The 24,784-nt window shown below is 54.6% G+C and overlaps 12 protein-coding genes across 12 annotated transcripts; 6 read left to right on the top strand and 6 right to left on the bottom strand.

Annotated features, from left to right (window-relative positions):
* Positions 1-1,731: 1,731 nt before the first annotated feature.
* Positions 1,732-3,115, top strand: PG997_002663 (uncharacterized protein; the record flags this gene model as incomplete). The annotated part of the gene is made up of 4 exons (XM_066806978.1): positions 1,732-1,890; positions 1,954-2,080; positions 2,150-2,273; positions 2,335-3,115. The coding sequence occupies 4 exons, from the start codon at positions 1,732-1,734 to the stop codon at positions 3,113-3,115; spliced, it is 1,191 nt and encodes a 396-aa protein (XP_066670596.1).
* A 1,244-nt stretch (positions 3,116-4,359) lies between these two features.
* On the top strand, positions 4,360-5,550 carry PG997_002662 (NAD(P)-binding protein; the record flags this gene model as incomplete). Its single annotated transcript, XM_066806977.1, has 3 exons — positions 4,360-4,818; positions 4,914-5,293; positions 5,430-5,550. The coding sequence occupies 3 exons, from the start codon at positions 4,360-4,362 to the stop codon at positions 5,548-5,550; spliced, it is 960 nt and encodes a 319-aa protein (XP_066670595.1).
* A 610-nt stretch (positions 5,551-6,160) lies between these two features.
* PG997_002661 (uncharacterized protein) lies at positions 6,161-7,488 on the top strand (the record flags this gene model as incomplete). Its single annotated transcript, XM_066806976.1, is given in 2 exon segments — positions 6,161-7,051; positions 7,069-7,488. 2 exon segments carry the CDS (start codon positions 6,161-6,163, stop codon positions 7,486-7,488), a joined length of 1,311 nt encoding a protein of 436 aa, XP_066670594.1.
* A 250-nt stretch (positions 7,489-7,738) lies between these two features.
* Positions 7,739-8,426, bottom strand: PG997_002660 (uncharacterized protein; the record flags this gene model as incomplete). Its single annotated transcript, XM_066806975.1, has 3 exons — positions 7,739-7,981; positions 8,036-8,148; positions 8,246-8,426. 3 exons carry the CDS (start codon positions 8,424-8,426, stop codon positions 7,739-7,741), a joined length of 537 nt encoding a protein of 178 aa, XP_066670593.1.
* Positions 8,427-8,913: 487 nt separating this feature from the next.
* On the bottom strand, positions 8,914-12,974 carry PG997_002659 (uncharacterized protein; the record flags this gene model as incomplete). The annotated part of the gene is made up of 8 exons (XM_066806974.1): positions 8,914-9,295; positions 9,382-9,599; positions 9,672-10,172; positions 10,816-11,068; positions 11,175-11,570; positions 11,650-11,824; positions 11,906-12,626; positions 12,846-12,974. 8 exons carry the CDS (start codon positions 12,972-12,974, stop codon positions 8,914-8,916), a joined length of 2,775 nt encoding a protein of 924 aa, XP_066670592.1.
* Positions 12,975-13,950: 976 nt separating this feature from the next.
* PG997_002658 (Ankyrin repeat-containing protein) lies at positions 13,951-14,871 on the bottom strand (the record flags this gene model as incomplete). The annotated part of the gene is made up of 2 exons (XM_066806973.1): positions 13,951-14,449; positions 14,516-14,871. 2 exons carry the CDS (start codon positions 14,869-14,871, stop codon positions 13,951-13,953), a joined length of 855 nt encoding a protein of 284 aa, XP_066670591.1.
* A 618-nt stretch (positions 14,872-15,489) lies between these two features.
* Positions 15,490-16,273, bottom strand: PG997_002657 (uncharacterized protein; the record flags this gene model as incomplete). Its single annotated transcript, XM_066806972.1, has 2 exons — positions 15,490-16,058; positions 16,144-16,273. The coding sequence occupies 2 exons, from the start codon at positions 16,271-16,273 to the stop codon at positions 15,490-15,492; spliced, it is 699 nt and encodes a 232-aa protein (XP_066670590.1).
* Positions 16,274-16,308: 35 nt separating this feature from the next.
* PG997_002656 (uncharacterized protein) lies at positions 16,309-17,558 on the bottom strand (the record flags this gene model as incomplete). The annotated part of the gene is made up of 2 exons (XM_066806971.1): positions 16,309-16,944; positions 17,007-17,558. 2 exons carry the CDS (start codon positions 17,556-17,558, stop codon positions 16,309-16,311), a joined length of 1,188 nt encoding a protein of 395 aa, XP_066670589.1.
* Positions 17,559-17,967: 409 nt separating this feature from the next.
* Positions 17,968-20,694, top strand: PG997_002655 (uncharacterized protein; the record flags this gene model as incomplete). Its single annotated transcript, XM_066806970.1, has 11 exons — positions 17,968-18,134; positions 18,185-18,914; positions 18,984-19,014; positions 19,076-19,159; positions 19,210-19,471; positions 19,541-19,640; positions 19,696-19,820; positions 19,879-20,080; positions 20,146-20,299; positions 20,382-20,549; positions 20,615-20,694. 11 exons carry the CDS (start codon positions 17,968-17,970, stop codon positions 20,692-20,694), a joined length of 2,103 nt encoding a protein of 700 aa, XP_066670588.1.
* A 151-nt stretch (positions 20,695-20,845) lies between these two features.
* PG997_002654 (uncharacterized protein) lies at positions 20,846-21,142 on the top strand (the record flags this gene model as incomplete). Its single annotated transcript, XM_066806969.1, has 2 exons — positions 20,846-20,985; positions 21,082-21,142. 2 exons carry the CDS (start codon positions 20,846-20,848, stop codon positions 21,140-21,142), a joined length of 201 nt encoding a protein of 66 aa, XP_066670587.1.
* A 927-nt stretch (positions 21,143-22,069) lies between these two features.
* PG997_002653 (uncharacterized protein) lies at positions 22,070-22,459 on the top strand (the record flags this gene model as incomplete). The annotated part of the gene is made up of 1 exon (XM_066806968.1): positions 22,070-22,459. One exon carries the CDS (start codon positions 22,070-22,072, stop codon positions 22,457-22,459), a length of 390 nt encoding a protein of 129 aa, XP_066670586.1.
* Positions 22,460-22,653: 194 nt separating this feature from the next.
* On the bottom strand, positions 22,654-24,765 carry PG997_002652 (uncharacterized protein; the record flags this gene model as incomplete). Its single annotated transcript, XM_066806967.1, has 1 exon — positions 22,654-24,765. One exon carries the CDS (start codon positions 24,763-24,765, stop codon positions 22,654-22,656), a length of 2,112 nt encoding a protein of 703 aa, XP_066670585.1.
* Between the last annotated feature and the right edge of the window lie 19 nt (positions 24,766-24,784).

The following is a 24,784-nucleotide window of genomic DNA, read 5'->3' as shown; positions in this document are numbered from 1 at the left end:
CCGGGTAACTAGGTGATTAAACCGACTTTAAATAGCTAAATAAATAATAAAACAGGCTTAAATTAAATTAAGCACTTCGATAAACATACCAAGTCGCGAACGAAAGGTTTATATCGCCTCTTAATCCTCGACGGCCACGAGAGCTATATTTCGGCCGAATTCGAAATATACTATAAAAATAACGGCATTATTACGCTCAGTATATCTCTTTACTCTTCTTATTTACTTTAACTATTAAATATAGCACTTTATTCGCTTTTAAAACGCGCGTATTTAAAAAAGTCGAGCTATTTATTAAAACCTCGATTAATTATATTACGAAGCTCGAGTTTTTATCGCGTTTAAGGCCGCGTATTTTACTGTTTTTACGAAAATTAATATTAAATCTAGATTTAACGCATCTAATTTAATACCTTATAACCTTAACGAGGTAATTAATAAATTAAATATACGTCTCCGAACACTTATACCTAGCCCGTCGCGTCCGGGAACGATTAACACTTATAACCCTTAAACGCTGTTTAATTTTTAATAAATAACTAAACACTTTTTTTTATTAAAAAAAGGGTGTTTATTTATTAAAAAAGCTTTTAACGCTAATTTTAAAAGCGGTAAACTAAATAACGAAAAGTATACATATAATCGTATATAAAATAACCTTTATAAAAGATTAAATACGTATATTACAAAAGGTTAATTTAGCCCTTTCGAAGCGCCGGAGAACTAAAAGTCGCGAGTCCAGCTTAAAAAAGCCCTTATAATTAAGGAATCTCGAAGGCTGTAAAACGAAAAAGCAAAAGGGAAGCGGCCAGCGATTAATAAAGGCGAAAATAATAGTTTATTAAAGAGGCGCGCGACGGGCGGCAGGCGCTATAAGATCTACGGCGAAACAGGCTATAATGCGCGAATATATAAAAAAGATATAAAATCAAGTAGCAAATCGAATAGCGAATAAATTTAATTAATAAAGCGCGTTGTAATTAAATAAACTTATATAGAAATGTCGAAAAGTGGAAAAAGTGTCCCGGTATGTGATATGTCCCGCTTACTGGTAAACCACGTTATTCGAGATTTCCAATTATGTTCCTTCACTCTACTGTCGTAGCCATCACCTTGCCAAGAGGTGATATATTGCACATTGCTTTTACATTCACTTCATATCGAGTGCATTTTCTATTCACATGCATTGTGGCCCGTAAAAGACTGCCGGGCAATACCACATCACGGCGTAGGTGTGATGCACTGCCCTGCGACATTATTCCAGCCCTAGCTAACGCAAGCTTATCATTGGTGCAGCTTCGGTGATAATAGAAACATGGCCCACGGGAGAGAAGAAGGTGCGTGACAGCGGGCTATGCACTTAGTTTCCTCGCGTATGCAAGTTGGTCAACTCACATATGCATATTGGTCCCCTCAATGAGAGTGATATCGAATAGGACAAGTTTCCGGAGGGTTTCTGCCTAATCTGGAATGGCTCCGGAGTAATTATGACGAATGCGGACTGGGGGTGTGTATGTTGCGGATGGCCCCCAAGCCGCCAAGCAGTTGGTCGAGGCCAGCGTCCGCCGCCCATCCCACCGTTGTATGGTCCATGTAACAGGCAGACATGCTTCGTAGAGAGTTCAGGCATTGTTAAAAGGGGGCATCTAATTTCTTTTAAACTTTACTCCAATGCTCATTTTGACCACCAACTCAACCCCGCCTCAAAGAACCAGCCAAACAAAAGCAATCATGGATGGAACCGCCGCAGTATCCTTTGATGAGGCGAGTCTCTCGCAGCTGGCTGCCACGGCCGATCGGGCCACCCGTCGGAACCTCATCGTCTCCCTCCGCCGGATGGCCGACTCATTGGAAGACACCACCGGCACCATCCACAAGTTTGCGCACCTTGTGAGTTGCCCTTCCCTATTCGATTCGTGCTGTACGTGTTGAGACTAACTGGGATCATCGTAGGACCTCGAAAGAGCCATGATACAGATTGGCTACGACCTCAAGATCTTCAAGATCCTGGTCGATGCCGGTGGCGTAAAGACAGCTGAGGACCTGGCCAAGGATACTGGCGCCGACCCGGAGCTGATCAGTATGTACCGCGTCACAATCACGCATGTCGTGGATCGCATACAACGAGGAAATTAACTACTTGGCCCAGAGAGGATTATGCGATACTACAACACCATCAACGTCACACGTGAAGTTGGTCCGTACCAGTACGTAGCCACCAACACGACGAAGAACCTGGTATCGGATGTCTGCAAAGCAGCTATGGGTCATTTGTAAGTTCTTCTCCTATGAAACGAATTATCAGAATGACGAGGCGTGCTGATCGAATTGAAGCTGGGATCTCGTGTCCAAAGAGTACCAAGCACTTCCCGCGTTCCTCAAGAAGAACGGCTACCGAAACCCAACGGACGAGACCGACACGGCCCTCATGATGGGCTGGGACACGCGGGAGCCCCCCTTCCAGATCATGCTCAAGGTGCCCAACGCCATGGAGGACTTCCACCAGTACATGGCGCTGCGCCGCGACGCCACCCTCTCCTGGCTGAGCGTCTACCCCGTGCGCCAGGAGACGGCCGGGCTGACGGACCCGGCCCGCCCCCTCTACGTCAACGTCGGCGGCGGCATCGGGCACCAGTGCGCCGAGTTCCGCGCCCAGTACCCGGACATCCCGGGCCGCGTCATCAACCAGGACCTGCCCGACACGGTGGCGCTCGGGGTCAAGGCCGAGGGCGTCGAGCACATGACCCACGACTTCTTCCAGCCGCAGCCCGTGCAGGGCGCCAAGTTCTACTACATGCGCGGTGTCCCGCACGACCACCCGCCGCACAAGGTGCGCATCCTCTTCAAGCAGATCCGCGACGCCATGGCGCCCGACTCGGTCCTGCTCGTCGACGAGACGGTGCTGCCCGCCACGGGCGTGAGCCACATCGCCGCCTGCGTCGACCTCACCATGATGGGCATCGCGAGCATGGAGCGCACCGAGGCCGAGTGGCGCGCGCTCGCCGAGGGCGCCGGGCTGGAGCTGGCCCGGACGTACACGTACAATGCGCTGGAGAACGAGACGGTGATGGAGATGAAACTGGCGCGCAATGAGAAAACGATCCCTAATCTATAGTGGGCTTAGTCTTATACGTTCTTGTTCCTTGTCCAATATAGCTGGCATTGATGGCATTTCAACTCCAACGATTCCCGAAATATGGCACTTGCAGTGTTCAAAGGGTACAGCGAGGATCACGCAATCCCAGATACATGAGAGAACATGGGGGCGTCTTTATGTAATATGATCCTCTGTTTGCAGTTTTGGCATACACTGGATTTCCAAGTGCTGATCGAATGGGGCAACCAAGTACGTTCATATTGTTTCAAAGTAAGAAGAAGAAGAGAACCCGTAGCATAATCAAGCGGTACAATTTCTAGTTGCAAAGCCCATTGATCCTTCGAAATATCCTTCGGAACAAGACGGATGTACGGGTTAATGGTTGGCATCGAACCCCCCTTTTCACATATCTATACGTGGCGAAGCGAGGCAGTTGTGTGATTATTGCTATTAGCAAGCAAACTGTACTTGTTCCCGGCTATCCGGTATATAAACGGCTTCAAGCCGGACAGCAAGTTTTACAGCGAACTAGCCGCCCTATTTGCCGCCGCCCTGGGAGTAGGCCCCATCAGCGCCATTCAGAGGGGCACCCTCGTGGCGGCAGTCCAGCCTTCAAGCGCCGGCGCGGTCCGAGCCAGGAGAACCAGCAAGACTTGACCAGTGGACTAGAGACTGGGGATTGGCGATATACAATGCGGTTCGCATCAAAGATGATGCCTCTATGAATACCAACATGGCCATGCCATTGCTGAGTCCCAATGCATGTATTTTACAGTCATTTGGATCTTTTGCTTCTGCCGGCCTGCCAGTATGAGTAGTGGGAAAAGAATAAAGGTTATGCGTGGACCGACAGTGACGCGGCTTACCTTGACTCGTGCCGCGAAATGGTCGACCCGAGGGAATGGTTCGCGTGTGTTGCATCCAATCAAACAAGAGATGTATCAACCCTGCACCAACAGACAGCAACCCCTCGCATGAGCCAAACTTCGACATTGGACGAAGTTTCACCTCGCTTCCCAAATCAATGTATCCCTACATGAATGAGCCATTTTGACAGAGCCAACAAGAGGGGGTGGAGCGCATGGCCGTTGGTCTGCAACCCCCTGTCGGCCACGAAATGCATGCCATCTCGGTTCACCAGTCTCCCACACCCGAAGAAACCCTGCTTTCCTTCGGTCCTCTTTCCTGCGTTTTGGGCCGACTGATTCAGGCCCGGGCATGCATCCATTCCTCCAATTTCACCATTTCTGCCATAGTACGCCATGGCGTCGCCAACCACCGCCAGCACTTCCGACGCGGGCTCGGCGAAACCGCTCTCCTTTCCTCGTTACTTGTGCAGCCAGATCAAGACCAAACCCAAACCCGTGACGGATGTCGATCTCCACGGAAAGACAGCCCTGGTGACGGGTTCTAACTGCGGCGTCGGCCTCGAGACGAGTCGCCAGCTGCTGGACCTGGGTCTAAGCAAACTCATCCTGGCCGTGCGCGACGAGGAGAAGGGCAGACAGGCCGCCGCGGACCTATCCCAAGGCCGCAAGGGCTTCGACCCCAAGACCATCGAGGTCTGGAAACTGGACCAATGCGAATACGGCTCCGTCGTCGCCTTCGCCGACCGCGCCAAGCGCACGCTCCGGCGTCTCGACATCGCGGTCCTGAACGTGGGCATCTACCCCGCCAAGCGCCGCGTCAACGCCGAGACGGCCCACGACGAGATCATCCAGGTCAACTACATCTCCACCGCGCTGCTGGCCACCCTGCTCCTGCCCATCGCCAAGCGCCAGCCGCAGCCGATGCGGATCACTTTACGTCATCCGAGACCGCGGCCTTCACGCGCTTCTTCCCCGTCGGCAACCCGCAGCAGCCCATTTTCCCGGCGATGGACGCGCTGGGCAAAGCGGCGCGGAACACAGCGGACCGGATGTTCGTGTCGAAGCTGCTGGGGCAGTTCTTCCTGGCCAAGCTAGCGAGCGTGGTGCCCCCGTCCGTGGCTGTCATCAACGCGGCGTCGCCCGGGTCTGTGCACGATTCGCGGTTCGCCCGTGAATTTGAGGGGTCCAAGGCCGGGGCCGTTACCAAGATCTGCCTGCGGCGGTTCGGGAACACGGCCGCGGTCGGGGCGCGCATGATGACGGATGCGGCGGTAAGGCATGGTGAAGAAACGCATGGGAAGTTCCTGTCGTTTCAGAAAGTTGTTCGGTAAGTTTGCTACTTTATATTTGACCATCCGACTTTCTTTTTCCATGAGAAGAGTGGCATAGAAGAAGGGTGATGGATGCCCTTCGACCTGTTTGTCTGTTAACTTTATTTACTAACGATGTATCTATCATTCAAGTATGGCGCCGATCATCTACACGAAGAATGGGGCGATGATATCGCAACACCTCTGGAGAGAAACGATGGAGGAACTTTCTTTCGCTAATGTGGCCCAGATACTCGAGGACGTCGCCAATTAGGGGCCTTGGGGTATACCTAGTATGATACCATATATACTTTTAATAAACCTGCTCTCATGTGCATCACTCTTTGTGTCATATTAGACAGAATTATATACATCCAAAGGAGTTAGTAGCTATAAAGCTCTGGTCCAGCAGCTACCACCTGATTTTGCACCTTTTCTGGCCCATTCGAGGCCCTATCCAGACCCCTCCAACTCTAGCAGGTTGAAATCGAAACACTGTTCCTAGTAAATTCCTACATTGCTTTGAATTAGCCATAAATTGTCTGCACATACCCTCCTGATGTCAGGTACACATTTTGTTATCAAACCCTAGTCACAAACAATACCGGAGTGAGGGCCATTGATCAGCTTACATCATTCAAAGTAGTACAATGGCAATTATTATGACGAGCATGGTTCTATGCATTCATCTACTAAATATTCCGTTGCTTTGTACGTCGATATATTCATTTGCACAGGAGGTCACTCGGCGAGTATTTATTCAGGTCTAGTTAGATCCTTTGACATTGACTTCTCCTCCTACTGCACTTACCTTTCACCACCGGAATGGACATCTACCAATCCCATCTTCATATTGAGCTACTCAATATCTTCACAACACTACCATGGCGTCTTCGGTCATAGCTCTCGCCACCTTGGTCGTCTTCTGGGTATGGGGCCGGATCGATAACTGGATCTCCGCCCGGGCCCTGGCGAACTACCGACCTGCCCCGGTCCCCAAGGACCCCACCTACAAGACCGCCGACATCAGCATCGTCGTCCCGACCAAGGCCACTTCCGCCAAACTCATGTCCTGTCTCCGCTTCTGGGCCCTCAACTACCCTAAAGAAATCATCATCAGCACCGTCCACGACAAAGCCGCCGCCTTCACCCAACTGATCGCCGAAGATGAGCTCATCCGCCGCCTCAAACAGGAGACCGGCCTCGTCGTCAAAGTCGTGTCCGTTCCCAAGGGACGCCGACGCATCCAGCTGGTTGAGGGCATCGGCCACGCCACCGGCCGCCTCATCGCTACCACCGACGACCACATCCAATGGCCCTCGCGCGACTACCTCCGCGACATGGCCGCCTGCTTCGAAGACCCGACCGTCGGCGCCGCGGGGCCCATGATCGGCGTTTACGTCCCCTCCGACCAACGCAACAACCCTGCTAGCCTCTCCCTTTGGGACGTCCTCGCCATGCGCATGGCGCACAAACGCAACCAGGCCCAAAAGATCTCCTACGCCCGCTCGCGCTGGTGCTTCATCCTCCCCGGCACCGCGACCCTCATCCGCCCCGAGATCGTCCAGAACCCGGCCTATGTCAACGCCTTCCTCAACGACTTCTGGGGCACGCACCGCCTCGACGTCAGCGACAACACCTTCACCTCGCGTTGGCTGCAGAGCCGCGGCTGGACCATTGCGGTCCAGGACACTCCGAACACGACCGTCCTCCGGACCTCGCGCGTCGAGATGCGCGCGTACTTCAAGCAGATTATGCGCTGGGAGCACAGCTCGGTGCAGCATTTTCTCAGGACGCTTCGCGAGGTGCCCCAGGTTTGGGGGATTGGTACGTGGCGCGCAAGACGGTGGAGCGGGTGCTGCGGCCGCTGATCTCCACCGTCCACATCGCCGCCTGGGTCGTCACAGGCTTCGGCTGGCCCCGGTTCGCGCTGCTGCTGCTTGGGTACTACGTCCTCGAGGCCCTGTCGGGCTACTGGCGGTTCTTTCGGGAGCACCCGTACATGCTGAAGTACTGGTACGCTGCTGTCGCGGCGGACTATGTCTACATCTTGCAGGACTACTGGGCTTGGGCGACTCTTAATAAGAACTCTCGGGAGGCGCGTACACAGGCTCCGCTCGGAGCCGTTAGAAATCCAAAGCCGCGGACTGAAGTACACGGAACTACGTATCCAACCAGTAAAGCGGAAATGCTAGAGTGGCTCAAGAATTAGACACCCTGCGCCTCGCTATACTTCACGAACGATTCAATACATTATTGGTCCACCATAGCTCTCTTGTTCATGTCTTGTTCCTTTTGCATTGTCGTGACTGTTATATCCTAAAATATTGCATTGCATCGTTACGTGATCTAACACTATCATAGTATTCCGGATGGTATTGGTTGTGACTAAGTAGTCGAGGAGATCAAGGGGTTTCTGACCCACGCTGACAGACAAAAACAGAACTACGCCCAGTTTGTAGTTAATCGCTGAGATGGAAAGTGCCCTCGACTTCAACGATATCGTCATCATTGAGCCTTTGCACCTCCAAAATCGTTCTGGGCGGATAGTTGGGCGCGACATCCTTCCAGAGCTCCTCCTGGACCTCATTTACCAGCGGCCGCCAGCGATACATATCTGTCACGTACACCTGCAGTCTCACGCATGATGTCTTGTGCATGACCCCCATACAGTCAGTACGTAGCCAGTGAGAGACAAGACCGTACTCAAAGCCAAACAGAGCTCACACTGGCAATAATAGAAAAAAGGAGTAACCTACGAGATCGGAGCCCCCGAGTCCAGCCAGAATCTTCATATTGAGAAAGGCCTGGAGCACGCGCTCGCGTCCCACGGGTGCAAGCGTCGTGTTAGACGGGTAGAAGCCACGCATACCTATCAGAGAAGGGGGCGTTAGAGTTACGTATATGAATCATTGCCAGTAATTAGTTCAACTTGAGAAAGGGGGCAGGGACCCCTATGTAGTACATACCGGATATGTAGAGCGTGTTCCCGGCGCGGGACATCATGCTCCAGGTTCCGCTGGCGTTGAAGAGCTGCGCGGGGTTGTAGACGTCGACGCCCAGCGGCGAGGTGTAATTCGGGGTGACGGCTTGTCCTATCGCGGAAGCGACGGAAGCGAATAGGGGCGTGATAATATTATGGAGCTTCATGGTAATGTGTAAGTAGCATTTAGAACTAGATTGCAAGGAAGGCGGCAGCATAGTCTCTTTGACATTTTGGCATTTATTGGGGCTCTACGCCGTTATCGATAACTGAATACTGCCCTGGCGGGAGTTGACCTCTTGGATTGCGTCAGAGTTCTTGGCAGCAGCTCGCTGCTCAAGAGGCACTGCATAGCATCCATGGTCAGCGTGGACCCTCAACCTATTCAGGAACTTATTAGCAGGTACTTCATGAGTTTATGTAGACATTCTGTCTGTGAACCCGTTGTGGGCATATTGCAAACTGGGTCTTCACTAAGCAAATATATCAAGTGCCCTTCCACTTGACAGCTTCGAATCATTCCAGTTTCTATTTATATCTGACTCAACATTTGAAGATGGCGTGATACATGTATGGTACATAGCGATGCAGTGGTGATACAGGAGGGTATGGAGAAAAGATTGGGAGTGGAAGTGCGTGTATGTGATGGGGCGTTTATTTCGCTGAAGGCGTCTTGACATCATGCCCAAAATCGACCGAGGGCACGCTGGGCGGCGGCGGCGTAGTCGCTATGCTTTCTGGCTGCCCATGGCGGAAGAAGTCGTAGATGACGGGCGACTTGGCGAACAGCTTGTTCATCCCGAAGCTTTTCATGGCGGCCTCGAGCGCCGGGTTGCCCCCGTCGAGGAAGGCGGCGGCGGCGATGGCCTCGACGGTCGTCGCCATGTACTTCGGGTTTCTTTCGGAGGGCAGGTTCACGCCGCCGGCACTATTGTAAGCGCCGTCGGACGACACGCTGATGCAACAGTCCAGTCGCAGCTTGCGGTAGATGCCGCCGAGATACTGGTCACTCAAGGCCAGGTTGGTCTTGGCGCCCCTATTTACATAGAAGAAGAAGAAGGGTCAGCGGTGATTGTGCACAGGGCAGGAAGTAATAGAAGGGGGAGGGAGGAAGTCACTCACCATAGCCCTCCGGTGCCCTCGACGGGGCCCAGCTCCAGCCATTGGCGGGCCAGATAGGTCCGTAACAGGCTGTCGCCATAGACGGCGAGGCGCTTGTTGTACGGCAGGTAATACAGAGCACCCTTCAGCCTGAACTGAGCTTCAGGGATGGCGGTCTGGTCGACTTTGAGGGCCTCGGCCAGGAGAGCTTTGGATTTGAAGGTGTAGCCGAGTATGCGCTAAGCGGATTTGGTTAGTTGCCAGTTCAAGGGAGGCAGGGGGGAGGGATTGAGTTTGTTCATGTGACCTACCTCACACTGTGCAACGCCCGAACCGAAGTTGGATCTGATGCCACCGGGCTGGACCAAGGAACAGATCAGGGGCGAAGACGGAGTGAAGAATGCATAACGTTGGAGCGGGCTCCGGCTGAGGCGGACGAAAATGTCCGGCAGCGATGTTCGGGGACCGGCCCTTGGAGCCGAGGGTTTTACGGACGGTGATGGTTTCTTTGGTGGTGGTGGCGGTGGGGGTGGTGATGTTGACGAATTTGGTTGCGCGACCGTGTGGGTTTTCTGGGCAGCCTTTTCGGAAGCCTGTTCGGCAGCCTCTGCGGCAGCCTCTGCAGCAGCCTGTTCGGCAGCCTGTGCGGCAGTCTTTGTGGCAGCCTTCGCAGCAGCCTTTTCGGCTTTTTCTGTGCAGCCTTTTCGGCAACCGCCAAGGCCTTTTCGGCTGCGGCCGCTGCCCGCTTCAGTTTCGCAGCCTTCCCCATTGCTGTCTGGACGATCGCAGAGATAGAGATGCAAAGGATTGGGCTAGCAAAAGTTGTCTCTAGCATGCAATTCTTCTGCTCTTAATGTACGTCCTGTTGTCAACACATCAACAGTGTTGGTTGAGACTTTCTTTAGCGTGCCCAATTTAGTGGGACTGCCTCATCGGACTTTCATTGAAAGCGACCCGTCTAGTACCTTGACTAGGCTTAATCAGGTTAGGCTCTATTCTCCTAATCCATGCATGACAGAGCGGGAGCCGGGATAAACCGCAAGCTCCACCCTTCCGATGTGGCCAGCGGCCTCAACATAGTCGCCCGACAGACAGACCCCATGACAGATCTCTACCGCCTCCCACGAGCCCGGGTCCTCGGCCGGGAGACATCCCAAAACGGCTGCAACATGTACGCTCTGGGATGTATGATTATGAAAATCATGCGCTGGAAACCATGCATTCGGGTACCCCTGAGTTGAGGGCCAGCTTGTGTACTGAACGCCCCAGAAGGATACAATACCAACATTCTTTTCACCCCATCAACAACGGGATCTGAAGTTATTAACAACACTGGAACCCAGACGTAAAAGGTTAGAGTGGATCAGTGCATCTCATATCTCAAACTTGCACAAACTATCCAAAAGTCAAGTCCCCTACGTTGTGTGGGCGGAAAAGGCGCTTCCCCGGTCACACCTCCCGAACCACCTCCCCATCGCTCCCCTTATCCGAGACCGTGACACCACTCCTCACGCCCCTCCGCCGCAAATTCCCCGCCTCGTCATGCGCGTCGTCCCACTCGGCCAGCTCCGCGTTCGGGACTCGGACCAGGTGGTGGGTCTTAGCCCCGTTGTCGCCCACGTCCACAATCTCGGGGCGGATGGCGTAGCCCTTCCACCGGGGGATCCAGGAGATCCAGGCCTTGTAATAGATGAAGCACCCAACAACACTAAATGAAAGAGATTGTGTAAGAATGGTGTTTGCTGCTCATAGAAATTCCTCTTGAGGGGGGTACGTAGAGAAAGGGTAGAATAGAAGAATAAAGAGAAACTTACACCCCAATGCCAACCAAGCAATACGTAGCATAAAAAAAGCTAACATTCCCCGCATAAATACCGCCCTTGGGCGGGAACCAGGGCATCACCAGCACATAGACCTGGATGAGAATAAAAAAGACGACGGCCACGTCCCAGGCCTTGAACTCGGGCCGGTGCCCCTCGCCGACGATGCGCCGCTGGTTGCGGCGGATGATGTATAGCCCCGCCGCCATCGCGAGGAAGAACATGCTCTCCGGGTACGACTTGAGGCTGACGACGAACTGGAAGGCGTCGCCGGCGGGCGGCGCGACGATCATGATGAAGGTCACGATCCATTTGAGCAGGTAGGGGCCGATGGGGGTCCCGAACGGCTTGGTGGTGACCCAGAACTTGGGGAAGGGGAGAACGCCTTGTCTATAAGTATAACACAACACCGGTCAGAAGGTTTCCCTGATGGTTTGAGGCTATGGTGCTGGGGGCCATCAGAACTTACCGTCCAATCTCTCGGATTGTGCGTGATGATCCGATCAAGACGGCAAGGAGGTTGCCGAAAGCGCTGAGCAGGACAAGCACGTTCAGTACCGTTTCTGCGTGGCCCTTACCGAAGACGGCGGTGAAGAATACGCCGGCTGCGATTTCCTTGGACTTGCGAAACTCTTGCTTCGGGACTAAAGGGCACATGTAAGTCAAACATACCAGATAAGGGATGACGCCACTCGATATTAGAACCGAGAGCAGCTGAAACTAACCGGCAGCGAAGTAAGCAATGTTGCACATAAAGTACAGCACAGCAACAATAATGACCGAGATGGTGCAGTTCCTCTTCAAGGTCTTGATGGGGTTCTTGATCTCAGCCACGACGTTGAACGCATTGGAGTACCCCGTGTACGCGAAGATGATATTGACGAGCGCGTTGGCGAGGTCATTGCCATTGTCCGTAGTCCCCTCGAACCCGTGGCGGAAGTTGGCGTGCGGGTCGGGCACGCGCTGCGTCGAGACGTGGCCGCCGAGGACGACGAGACCGGTGATGCTGATAAACACCAACGTGATGACCTTGACGGCGCCGAAGACGTTGACCGCCCACAGCGAGTACTTGTTGTGCGCGATGACGCAGACGACGGCCAGCGTGTAGGCGGCGACGGCGACCCCTTTCGTCTCCCACTGGGTCGGCGGCGACGCGCGGGCCGCGATGCGCCAGACGTAATTGGACAGCACGATGGCGTTGCTGCTGGCGAAGGACAGGACCACGGACTGGACGGCGAAGGCGACGGGGAAGAAGTGGCGGGGGCGCGTGTAGGCCTGCTCCAGGTAGACGACCTCGCCGCCGCTGCGGTTGGGGAAATAACTGGCCAGCTCGAGATACACGCCCAGACCGGCGAAGGCCATAATGGCGCCAATAACCCAGTAAATAAGGGCCAGGCCGATGGAGCCAGTGTTGTTTAAGATGGTTCCGGCTATGCGAGAGTGATGCTACCGTCAATATCATATGTACGCATTTAGATGGCGTATGACCTTGTGTCAGGGGCATGGAAAAGGAGGTTGACCTACGTGTGGAGAAGATACCCGTTCCAATCATTTGGTTCACGTTGAGGAAGATGACTGTAAGCCAGCCGACGTGGTAGCCCAAGGGTGACTTGTGTTCCACAGGCGCCCCGACGGCTTCTTGATACGTCGCGGACGCGCCGTTACCCCCTGAGCTCTGGTGTAAGTGAGACCTCCATCCTTGACGACAGATATATCCGAGTGCGATGCGTTGCCATCGACTGCGGCGGCTTCGGCTCCGGGCTCGGACGCCGCTCGTTTCGACCAAAACGGCATACCGGGCAGTCCGCGCAGTGGTCGTCAATCGAGGAGTGAATGAGGTCGCAATAAGATTGATTGAGGGGTATGCGTGCTTCAGATAGTGTCTAGTACCTGCATATAGCCTAGGGATCCGAGAGCACCTGAAAGATGAGACGAGGGAAACCTTACTGGCAGGTTCGGCCGATGGCGATCACTGGCAGATAAGTCTCGCAGTTTTGCCAATCGCGTGCTTTGCCTCCATGGTCACATCCATACGCGGGTTACGATAGCCAATCCCCTTCGGGCCGTTGGCAGTATCTGATCTAGCTGATAGCAGTCTTGGGGTCGCCTTTGGATCAGGCCTGGCAGCTCTTGGGACCAATTGACCTTCCGAAGTCAGCATCGCCAAGGCGCTTCCCTGGGGCTGTTGAGTTGCACATTGTGCAGATGCCATGTGGTGCCAAGAAGCACGCAAGCGACCAGACAGATTGCGACGGTTTCTTGATCGCTGTCGCCAATTGACTAACCCCCCATTGGCTACATGTACATCGGCGGGTTGCACCACAGACGAATGTGGATTCGCAATCTGGCCGCCAGATGACGAGCTAAACTCCCAGAGGAGCTCGTGAACAGGCATTGGTAAAACACGTACCACACTAAAGAGAGGCGCTACACCTTGAAAACATCAATAACGATCATTTTCAGAATGAAGTCAAATTGGAGAAGTGGAAGATAGAGTATTACTAACTAGAATCCCCTGTTGTTGTCACGCACGGACCACCAAAACCCTACGCCCTTCATGCTGCAACTACTTCAGACCTCCCCAGTGTTTTGGCGCCTACATCGGCAGCAAAGGTCGCGATGACTTTTGGTGTTGATGGCCAGTCCACGGTTGTCAGCCCCGAAAAGGCTCGAGCAACAGAGATCTTCCGGTACGGAACGAGGAGAAGTGTGGCGCGAATCCCTTGGGAGGTAGAAAAGTAATGCCAGATAACTGAATCAATAAAATCCTTTACTTTGATTCCAACAACCGTACAATATCCTCCCGTCCCAATTTCCTCGCCAGTTCCAGCGCAGTCACTCCGACCTTGTTCCTGTACTCCCTCTCCGCGCCCTCCTCCAGAAGGAACTTGACCGCGTCAGCGTGTCCTCCCTTGACGGCACAATGCAGTGCCGAGCCCCAGCCCTCGTCATTGACATACATGGGCAGCGTGTACTTGCCGTACGGGTGCGCGTTGACATCGGCGTCCTGATCCAGCAGCATCCGCATGACCTCGACGCTTCCTTGGTCGGCGGCCTCGAGGAGCGCCTTGGGGCCCTTGTGCACCGTCGCGCCGTGCGCCAGCAGCAGGGCCACCATGTCCCTGTCGGCCATGCCGCAGGCCAGCTCGAGCGGGTTCTGGCCCGTCTGCTGTCCCTCGTTGGCGTCGGCGCCCTTGGATAAGAGATGGGCGGCGACTTTGAGGGCGGCCGTGTCGCTGCCCCCGCTCTCTGCACTGCTGATGGTGTAGCTGTTATTCCAGGTTAGACCGTAGCTACGTATCGAAGCGATTCGCTTGGGGAGGAGGCTAACTTACACGAGGGCGCCCCCGACATGCTCGTAGTGCTCATTGATGTCCCACCCGTTGGCCAAGGCCACGTCGATGGCTTTGGTGTTCCAGTCGTTGTCCTCGCGCGCGCCCTCCAAGACGTTCGCCATCGTCCCGTAGTTCCACGTGGCGCCGCGCTTGAATAGCTCGTCGGCCATGTCGTACCGCGACAGCTCCAGCGCTTTGTTGAGCGCATCCCCCAGGTCGCCCGGGCGGAGGGCCGCGGGATTCTCGGCCAAGCGCTGAACTAGTATGGTTCGAAGGGAAGCGGGATCGTTGGCTTCAATTGCGGCAATTGCCTGCGCCTCAAAGCGAGCTTTCTCGTCGCCAGTGGCGTCTGCCATCGGGGGTTGAATTGTGATGAGCCTGAAGAAGAAGTCACACACTGTGTAGGTGGAGTTGGGCGATTTGGTTCTGGTAGGAAATGAGATGTGGAAGGAGTTATGGTGATGGGAGTAAGTCGATTGGAAATGGAAAAGTCTTCGTAAGTTGTTCTTCAAGGCCAAACGCCCTGTGCTGTGCCTCTGTCGATCCCTCAGCCCCCACCCGACTGGGTGTAGACTCAGCTCAGCCCAGTACCATTAGAATTGCCTTACGGGTCTCTATTCTATCTCCGGCACTGCTACCTTCTCGCAATGGACTTCTTTACTATCTGCAGTGTCCAAAAGTCTCGCCCACAGTTACAGTATGGTATGCAGCGTCAGTAACATAACACGATGCTCACCACAAGGGAGGCTGCATCCGACTGCCCCACGCCGGTATCCAATAAAACGTTCGAGTGCCTCAAAAGGCTTTTGACCTCGGGTGTTCCTAGCTTGTGGCTAACATCAGGGGCAAATGAGGGCATCTCAACAACATCAGGTATGGCCCAGGGGCTTATTCCAAGCATGGACAGTAATCCAGTGCTGTATTTATTTAGCCAACGAACCGCAACCGGCAATCAAGTCACCGTAAACTTTTGACTAAACTAACACGAGACCCTTAGCAACGAGCCTGTAATCCCTCAAATCCTCCTGACCCCTAATCCCCTCGCCTTCCAACCCCTCGTAGGTGCGCGGACCTTTCGGTGTCTTATTCATGTACAAGGCGGGAAAAACGCACAGCCGAACCCTGGGCTCGTCTTCCATGCTGCCGCCGCTACTGCTGTGCACCGCCGCGGCCTGCCTAACGTCCACCCTCATCGTCCGCGCGTCGAAGCGGCATCCGGGCTGCGCAAAACGCCAACGGCACCACCTGTCGGTCAGGTAAAGCTTCGCCGCCAGCTGCAGGGCGCTCTGCACGGCATCTTCCAGCAGATCCGGCGGCGTCATCGCATCAGATGACACGACGTATGCTGCCGCTGCTTCGCTCCCGTCGACATTCCTTGGCGGCTCCGGCTCAGACCCGCGGAACAGCACTGGCGCCAGTACGTGGCAGATATGCTCGGATAAGGTCCGGGCGCGGCCGGCGATGAGGTGGGCGTCGAAATGGGGCTGCGAAGTCAAGGACTTGTAGGCGAGGAGGTCGATCTGGTGTAGAGCCTCTGGCCCATCTGGGATGCGGTCAGTTATTCCATCGTCAGCAGACCCCTTATGGACATGTTGTTGCGTCAGGAAGGACTCCGGGACCCGGCTCACCTCTTGCCAGAAGCTGCTTTTTGTAGTAATCGAGGATCGGCGAGTCCGCGTTCACGACTTCGTCGAGAGGCTGCTGCCACACGAGAGCCCACAGCGCCGCGGCCACGAGCGATCGGAGGGCGTCGACCATCTTTATATGCGAGGAGGACGAGTCCCCGCAAGACATCATGAAAGAGCCGGAAGCCGAGCCGGACAACGTGCGAGTCCACTGCGAGAGTACCAGCTCCGCGGCCCGAGGCTCCTCCCTCTCGGCCGATCCAGCAACAATCCGGCCCAGTGGAGCGAGGCGCACGCGTCCGCAATGGCGCTCTCGATGACGTCCAGTTCCGTCTCGGTCTCGCGGTCGCTGGGGCCGAGACTGCCGGTCCTCCAGAGGGCCGCATCCTCCCTGGCTTCCTGGGAACCTAGCAGCTGTTTCTTCAGTACGACGTTTTCGTGCTGAAGCGAGACCAGCAGGCCGGTTTTGTCCGCCGCGCCCTCTGCGGCGCGGGCGCAGTGGAGCAGCTCGTCCCTCTCCTGGCGGGCCTCGTGGAGGCGTCCGGCCAGCGTGACGACCTCGCTCCGCAGCTGCTTGATGCTGTGCTCGCCATGGATGAAATCCTTTTCGAGACCTGGGTGCGGTGTGTTATCTGCAACGCCATGGCGTATTGGAGCTGTCTGAGTACCTCGGGAGACGACGCGTTTCTCAACGAGCCGATTCGGTACAGTTCTGGATTCGGGCTCTTCTTTCGATCGTGTATCAGGGGTCTCTCCAGGCGGCGGTGGGACTGGCTCTGATAAAAAGTCCTCGAGACGCCGCTTCTACGAGTTCGTAAACGTACTGCCCCAAACTGCTTCGGAGAAAAGGAAAATGGGAGACTCACCTTCGACCTGGCGATTTGCTCACTGTCGTCCACTGTCTTACCCCTCGCGTTGGCATCCGAGCAGTCATCAGGATCTGGCGTAGAGCTTAGCTCGCTGAGACTGCTGTCTTCCGAAGGGGGTTGCCGTGGTTCAGACAGGGTCCGTGACCGGGTTCGAAGCCCAGGCGTGATCCCCCGCCGTTGGTGCTCCGCGTCTGGCCTGGTAGGCGGTGGTGCTGCAAGGTTTGCTTTGCACTCCCTCAGGGCCTCGCGCTGAATGTCGGAGATGCCAATCACAGGCGAGCCTTGCCGGTGCTTGAAGTCGTCGAATTTCGCCCCTTTACCCGAAGGGCCCAAATTCCGCCAAAGTGAATACAATTTCCTATCGACCTGGTCTGATGACACTTCTTTGCTTGCATACGTCCGGAGATGGTCGATGACGGTTGAGTCGAAGTCCACGCCATACTGTATGCAATAATCTAGCCAGGCAAGAAGCGGGACTTCGTCTTTGATATGGTCCCAAGTGGTTCTGTTCTGGACTTTGCGGACCTTCTTGGTTGCTTTCCGGGCCATGGCAGGATATGCTTTCTTTGGGCGATTGACTTCTCCACGACGATTGTTGATCGGGATGAAAGAGCATGCATCCTGTCGGCGCGACCGAGGATAGAATAGTCCAGATAGTCACCATAGCCCATTCTTGCAGGCAGCAGCAGGCAGCAACAGGCCTGATTTCAGGCCTTTATGCAGGTGTGTTGCATTTTGGGGGCTACGCGCCAATGCGAGTTTTGTGGTTGGTTTGTTCCAGTTTCAAGAGTCGGTAAATGGTACAGCTGAAGTGGCTGTGACGACTTGGCGGAAATGCCGCCCCTGCCTTGCACCCAGGATCTGGAGGCCTACATAAGGAGGGAGGGAAGAGGAGAAAGGAATATGGTGCACATCATCTACGATTGACCTCCATCCAATTCAGCAGCGACAGCGAACTATGGCCGATTCAAGGGAGTCCACGGCGACTCTGGGCCGCACGACGCCAGGTGTCGGGGAACGGAGGTATTTCACCCCGTTACCAAACCCTCGGGTCGATGACGAAGAAGAGCTCGGCAAACGACTGATCATCGCCATCGACTTTGGCACCACGTACTCGTGCGTCTCGTACGCGGCGATCCAGCAGGGGAGCAGTCTGAGTATCTCACGCGCGATAGGATAGAGTCAATTGAGAACTATCCCAATGACCAAGATCCCGATGCGGCCAGTCCGATGAAGAAGCAAGTCCCCACAGAGCTCATGTACCCCAAGACGGCCGACTTCCGAGCCAAAGAGGGCCTCCCTGACCTGGATGACGAAGACGAGCCGCGGGAGGCCTCTGGCCTAGACGATGCGGATAGCGACATCGACATGACAGATGCGGACGACAAAACAGTCCAACAGTACATAGACGAGCTTCTGCTCGACAACTCGGCCATGCTCAACTGGGGCTACAGCGTGCACGAGTCGCAGAGCCTTCCCAAGGTGCACAGCGACCCAGGCAACAAGCCCCTGGCCCGGTTCAAGCTCCTGCTCGACACCAGCCCCATGACCGAGGAGGTCCGCCACAGCCTGCAAGACACCATCGAGTCGTTGCAGAAGCGCAAGATCATCAAGAAGCCCCTCCAGCTCATCGCTGACTTCCTCACCTGCCTCCTGCGCCACACCAAGGAGGAGCTCGCCGACCAGGGCTACGACGACAGCTGGCCGCTGGAGATCGTCCTGTGCGTCCCGGCCATCTGGACGCAGAAGGCCTGCCGGGACATGCAGTCGGCGCTGGCGGTGGCCATGGAGAAGACCAACTTCAAGGGTGTCGACATCCAGAACAACAGCATCGAGAACCTCTTCATCGTGTCAGAACCCGAGGCGGCGGCAGCCTATGTTTTAGCCTGGAGCCCGGAGATTCAGGTATTATTCACCAGCGCCATGCGTATTTCTCCACACTCTGTAACGTCATGCTGACCGTTGACCGCACAGTCGGGTGACACTTTCGTCTTGCTAGATGCTGGTAAAAGGCCCCATAAACCAGAACTTCATGACATGTTCCATGCTTGCTAACAAGCCCCCAGGTGGCGGCACTGTCGATGCCAATACATACACCATCAGCAATACAGCCCCCCTGAGGCTGACACACGAGGTGGTAGAGCCGGGAGGTAAGTACGAAAGCAACCTAGCCAGCCCAAGCACCTGCTCATAACATCAGGCGGTCTTTTCGGATCCAGCTACCTCAACGAAGGCTTCCGAAAATTTCTCAAGGAGTCCCTCAAAGACGAGTTGTACCTTGAGCAGGGCGCCGACACCATTGATTCGATTGTTGAAAGGATCATGATGGAAATGTTCGAGTACAAGATTAAGAGATCCTTTGAGTACTACAAGGTCAAAGCCAGAGTTAGGCGGATCCCAGTGCAGGGCTTGCTCGACAACAAGAAGAAGTATTTCCGCGATGGGTGTCTCCACGTGCCGCTGTAGGTCCTTCCTCCTTCTGGAGAGGCAAAGTGTACAAGATGTGGCTGACGATTTGGGCACGGGGCTAGGCAAACCATCAAGGCCCTATTCGACCCGTTACTGCAAGGGATTGTCTCGGTCATGGATGATCAAATCGTCAAGGCCATCGCCAAGGGTAGCCTTGTGGAGGTAAGACAGTTACCAGGTGACTCCGTATTCGACATTTATCTAACACCTTTGGCAGAAAGTTGTTCTCATAGGCGGGTTTGCCTCGTCAGAGAAGGCGTTGGTGAAGTATATCGAGAACCACTTGGAGAAGTTCAACGCGGAGAACGATTGCCACATCAAGTTAGTAAAGCCAAAACACGCGTAAGTCACACCCTCCGACCGTTACCCAGGCCTCCAACCGATGCTGAAAAGGCCGTAGAACCACGGCCGTGGCTTCGGGGGCGGTCCTCCGTGCTTTCAACAAGGAACTCGGGCCTAAGAGACTGGCGAGATCGAGCTACGGGATCTTGCGTACCGAACCGTTCGGGGAATGCAAAGAGCACGAGGGCCTGCGTCCTTATTACAACCCCTTTGACGGCCAACCATACATCAAGGATACGGTGGACTGGATTCTCAAATTGGTAAGGACAACCTTGCCGTTTCATGATTATTGCCTTGTTGTGAAGTTGCTGACCGACATGGGAAGGGATCGGAAGTGCCCCCCGTTTGGAAAAAGTCCTTCGACTGTGAACATCTGATCCCCTGCTGGCCAGTGCAGCCACTGATCTGTACCGAGCTCCTGTACGTTTCTGATCATGCGACGCAATCCCACTACCGATTAAAGGATGTCAGGAATGCTGGTATGTTGAATTCCAACTTTTCTACTTCCCTGTCGTGGAATCACTATTTGCGTTGGGCGCTGTGTGACTTACAATCTTCCAGGCGCCGAGAAAGTCGGAGAGATCGTGGCGGACTTCACGTTCCTCCGCGACCAGGGCTGGCTCTTGCCGACAGAACCAGGCACGAACTCGAAAGGCAAACCGGTTGGCAGAAGACATTACAAAGTCGAGTACAAGATAGAGATCGAAGTGGTAGACCGCGATCTGAAGTGTGAGAGTCCTCGTTCATAGCCCTGGCTCAAATCACTCATCACGGCTTCGCTAACTGTGAGATAGGCTATGCTATATACAAGGGCGAGGTGGTGAAGAAATGTCGCATCAACATTGCTTCCGCATTTCGGCCGGGTGTAAAATGATGACAGCCTGGACAAGGACTCTGGGAACGTATACGAGATGCCTTTTCTGGACGCTGTCCAGGATTCGGGTGGTAGTGGTCGCATCCGCAGTGCCTCGTTGCTGGCTTTTTGGGGTTGGGCGTTCTCAACGTGTTATTGAATGGTGAGCCGAATGACCAAAAAAGAACAAAAGACAAAAACATACAACACCGAGGATTCCCAGGTCGTCACCGACCCTAGTACTAATTCGGCTCTCTGCTGCTTATATATGGGAGAGCGGACGGGATCCCTAGTATTCAGCAGGATATGGTCGTATGTGAAAGATTCATGCTGAAAGAGGTATTATGTACGCAGAGTTTGAGTGAGCCTTTGCTATAAACGCTGTAGGATCCCGTCTTTTCATTGCAGGTGGATCGTAGCCGGAACGATCAACATCTTCAATCGGCCCAGGCGCGTCAGCATGTGCTGAGGCGTGACACTTCCGAATAAGATTTTCGAAATTGGCTCTGGCTGGTCAGCGAGTAAACAGAAACAATTGGCATTTAGACAATTGACAGGCAGAGCCACCTGGGGTTGGACGACTTCGGTGTGCATGTCTCACCCAACAAGCTTCGGCCAGTGGGCTGTCGTCGCGCGGAGCTTCCCATTAGCTCGAACAGCTCCTGTCCAACCTCCACAGTTGTTGCGACTTCACGGCAGTCGACGGTCAATGAAGTTCTTGACATTGCCCAAATTGACTGCATGCGCGTGAGAGCAATTCGGAGAACCTGAGTGGCGCGTAAACTCGCCATGCTCGGCCGCCGCTATGGTGGCAGTTGTCCGTTCGCATCGGGATACGAGGCAAGTCCCAAGACGGAACGGCCAGCAAGAACAAGGGTTTCCCCCGCAAACCAAGATCCCCCTTCGCGAATCGAGATAAAGCTCCGCCCCTCCCCTAGATGCCAAAAGAAACGCCATGCAACCTCACAACAGGAATCATGCCTTCAACATGCCACTCGGCCGTGTGCGCACTCTCAATCTGAGTCTCGTACGCCATTGAAGGCGGTCGGATCCCTGCATCTCCGCCCCTCCTCCCGTGTTGACAATGTCGACAGGACTCCAATGTCGCAGCAACGAAGGATACATGTGGCCGATGGCTCCAATAAGCTACTGCTCCGATATATCTAGGGGATCTCGTATTCTTCCTCTTTCGCATGCCGTATGATAACAGCCATGATGGTCCTTGGCGCGTTTATATAAGAGTGCATGTTTCACCATCTTCACCACTATCACAGCTGTGTCTTGCAAGAGAACCAAGCCCAGTCACAATACATCCTTCAACACAATTCCTCGGGTCAAAATATCATCCCCTAAAATTCCATATCTGAACCCCTTCATTCCAAACACAGCAACAGACATGCAAGTCCTCTCCATCTTCGCCGCCCTCCTCGCCGTCACGACCGCCACCCCGATCGAGGCCGCGGCGGTAGAGTCCCGACAAGAAGCGGCCAAGTGCGCCGACTGGGGCGAGGGCTTCGGCGGCAGCCTGCTGCTGGGCCCGACCGACGCCCAAGCCAGCCGCTGCTGCATCTACGGCGAGTCCATCTCGCTGTGCTGCCGCAACGACCCCGCCCTCGCCGACGACCCCTACTGGTCCCGCGCGCTCGAGTGCTCCCACCCGTACTGGGCCAACCCCACCATCTGGGCCGACCTGTACAGCTGTAACACGGACCCGAAATACTGGTGCAGGGAGGAGTGCAACGGGGTGCCTTGGTTGTACGATGACCCCAAGGACTGCCCGAAGTGAATAGCCGACGGGAGAAGCGGAAATGACGAACAGAGAGCCTTGGGAATATCATGGTTTACGGTTTAGTGAAGTCTCGATCTAATTGCGGGATTAGTGTTTGTGATGAAAGCGGCAGGAACTGGGATCGAGATAATTGATAGTGGGTATATTCAAGATCATGTTGAAAAGAGTGCAACCGCCATCACTTAGACCAACTACCTCAAGTTGAACCATCGTTCCTCAGTGTCCTCCATGTCCGTATGTTGATCCTGCCCAAATTTAGCCAAGTGGTTGCCCGGATGTTCACATCGACTCGTCCGTACATTATTCACCGGCCCGCTGAGGTACGCATCGCCAATCAAGACCCAGGACTCACCGCCATCTACCCGGCGAAGCACGACGGGCACAGTCATCCCCGAAAGCAAGCAGATCCTGTCCCCGGTCTGCGCCTGGGGAGCTGCCGAGCCCATCCGGCCGCTGCTGGTGACGCAGAACTTCCTGTTGACGTGGTCCAAAAGAATCCGGTCCCAGAACTTGTCCAAGGCCGAGTCTTCGTGTTCTTCTTCGAGGCTGGCGACTCTCGGTCTCATTGGGAGCTGGCTTGGCTGTTCAAAATCATCTTCATCGTCGGAGTATTCGTTGTCCAGGTCAGAATCGTCCACATCGGCCGGTTCCTCCTGCACGAAAACCTCGCTCTCGGTGGGGGCATTGTTTACGCCAACGGGCCAGAACTGGGCCACGAAATCCCGGAACGCAGAACGGTGGTTCATATCGAGATCGAAGCCTCGGAGATGCGTCGCGTCACAATCGGCTCGCATGAGAAGCGTCGTCCTGAGCATGGTCGCAAGCTCCGTCGACGGAACATGGGGGTTTGCCGCCAGTGCCGCGTGCCAAAGCTGGCTTATGATTCGCATAACTCGCTCCCTGTACTCGACGCACCTCGACTTGGCGCACTGGACGTGGTAGCAAGGTCCCGACACAATATGGCCCCGGTTGGGATAGGACGGAGGTAGCTGCTCGGCGCACACTTCATAAACCGTGTCTAACACCACTCCAGCAATGCGCAGGATTTCAGGGGGCACGTTGGTGTCCAGTCTCATCTCTTGCTTCTTGGAATCCGTCGGGATCTTAGCGAGCTTTGAAAGCGGTTTGTACGAGCCCTGGGCTTTGTCCTGGACAAAATGGTATCTTGGAACCCAAGAAGGGAATTGCGTGTCTGGGTGCTGACATCCAGGTCTCTGCACAAGGCACTGAGCTCTCAGTAATAGAGCAGGGTCGGATGCGCAGATGGCCGCTCTCGTAGCCTTGGTGTATATACTCACCAGCGGCAAACTGTAGTCTGGCGAAAAGGCTTTGCGAAGCGCCACACGTGATTTTGCGTCGAGAGTATCCAACTCCAGAAGCCCATACAAGGCAAACACCCTGTCCCTCGGGTCCGTCGCCCCCAAGCTAGCGCTGTAATCCAGCACTCTTAGGGGCTTCGACTGGCCATCCTGTATCTTTCCAATCATCACCGCGCTGGATAGCCCCGAATGACTAGAGCCCACGAAGCTCTCGGTGGAGGAGGTGTTGTGGACTATGTAGTGCGCGATTTGCACGAGAAATCTCCAGCACATCTCCTTCTTGCCCAAAAGGACGTGGACATGTTTTGACAGGACAACTTCTTGGATCACCCACAGCCGCGTGAACCAAGCGGCCGAGAAGAGCGAGGCGACCGCGTCCCACTCGATGGTCGGAGGGAATGCATCTGCAGTAGTCTCAACCCAGAACTCGCCGTAGCGCGGGCCGCGTCCGAGCAGCACTTGACGCCAATCTCCAATCTCCCGGATCATCTGCATTGCTTTATCGGCTTTTCCAGCAGTGTCTTTACCAAGCCAGACAAGCGTCATGGCCGATTTCTTGTAGATGGAGCTCATCATGGCCACCTGCTGGTTCCGCTCGTCTAGGTCGTCTTGGTTGATACACACGGCATCGATCCAGATCCTCCACTTCTTCTGAGAAATACAGACTTCCATTATGGCATCGTGAGCGGTTTCCGACACGGGCAGGCTCCGTCCTTGGATGGTGATGTGCTTGCTTTTGGGGGCGCTCGCGTCACCCCAGCACCATGAGATAGCATTGTAGTCTTCTACTTGACCTTCTTTCATCGAAGCATATTCGAACTCGAACTCGATAGGTTCCGATTTAGTGATGGATAGGATCCTTATTTCCTTGCGCTCTTTGTCAAGTGGTTCGTACCTGTATAGCTGCGGGGTATGACGTTGCCTATCGTCGAACACTGGCTCAGCCATAGGTAAATCAAGCGAGTCGTCATCTTCTGGAGGCATGCTTTTAGTATGATTGGTA

This window comes from Apiospora hydei (genome assembly GCF_038363865.1).
Source record: "Apiospora hydei strain CBS 114990 chromosome Unknown utg000004l_segment0_segment0, whole genome shotgun sequence".
NCBI lineage: Eukaryota > Fungi > Ascomycota > Sordariomycetes > Amphisphaeriales > Apiosporaceae > Apiospora > Apiospora hydei.
Note: the sequence above shows the minus strand (reverse complement) of the source record. Positions and strands in the feature narration are given on the sequence as shown.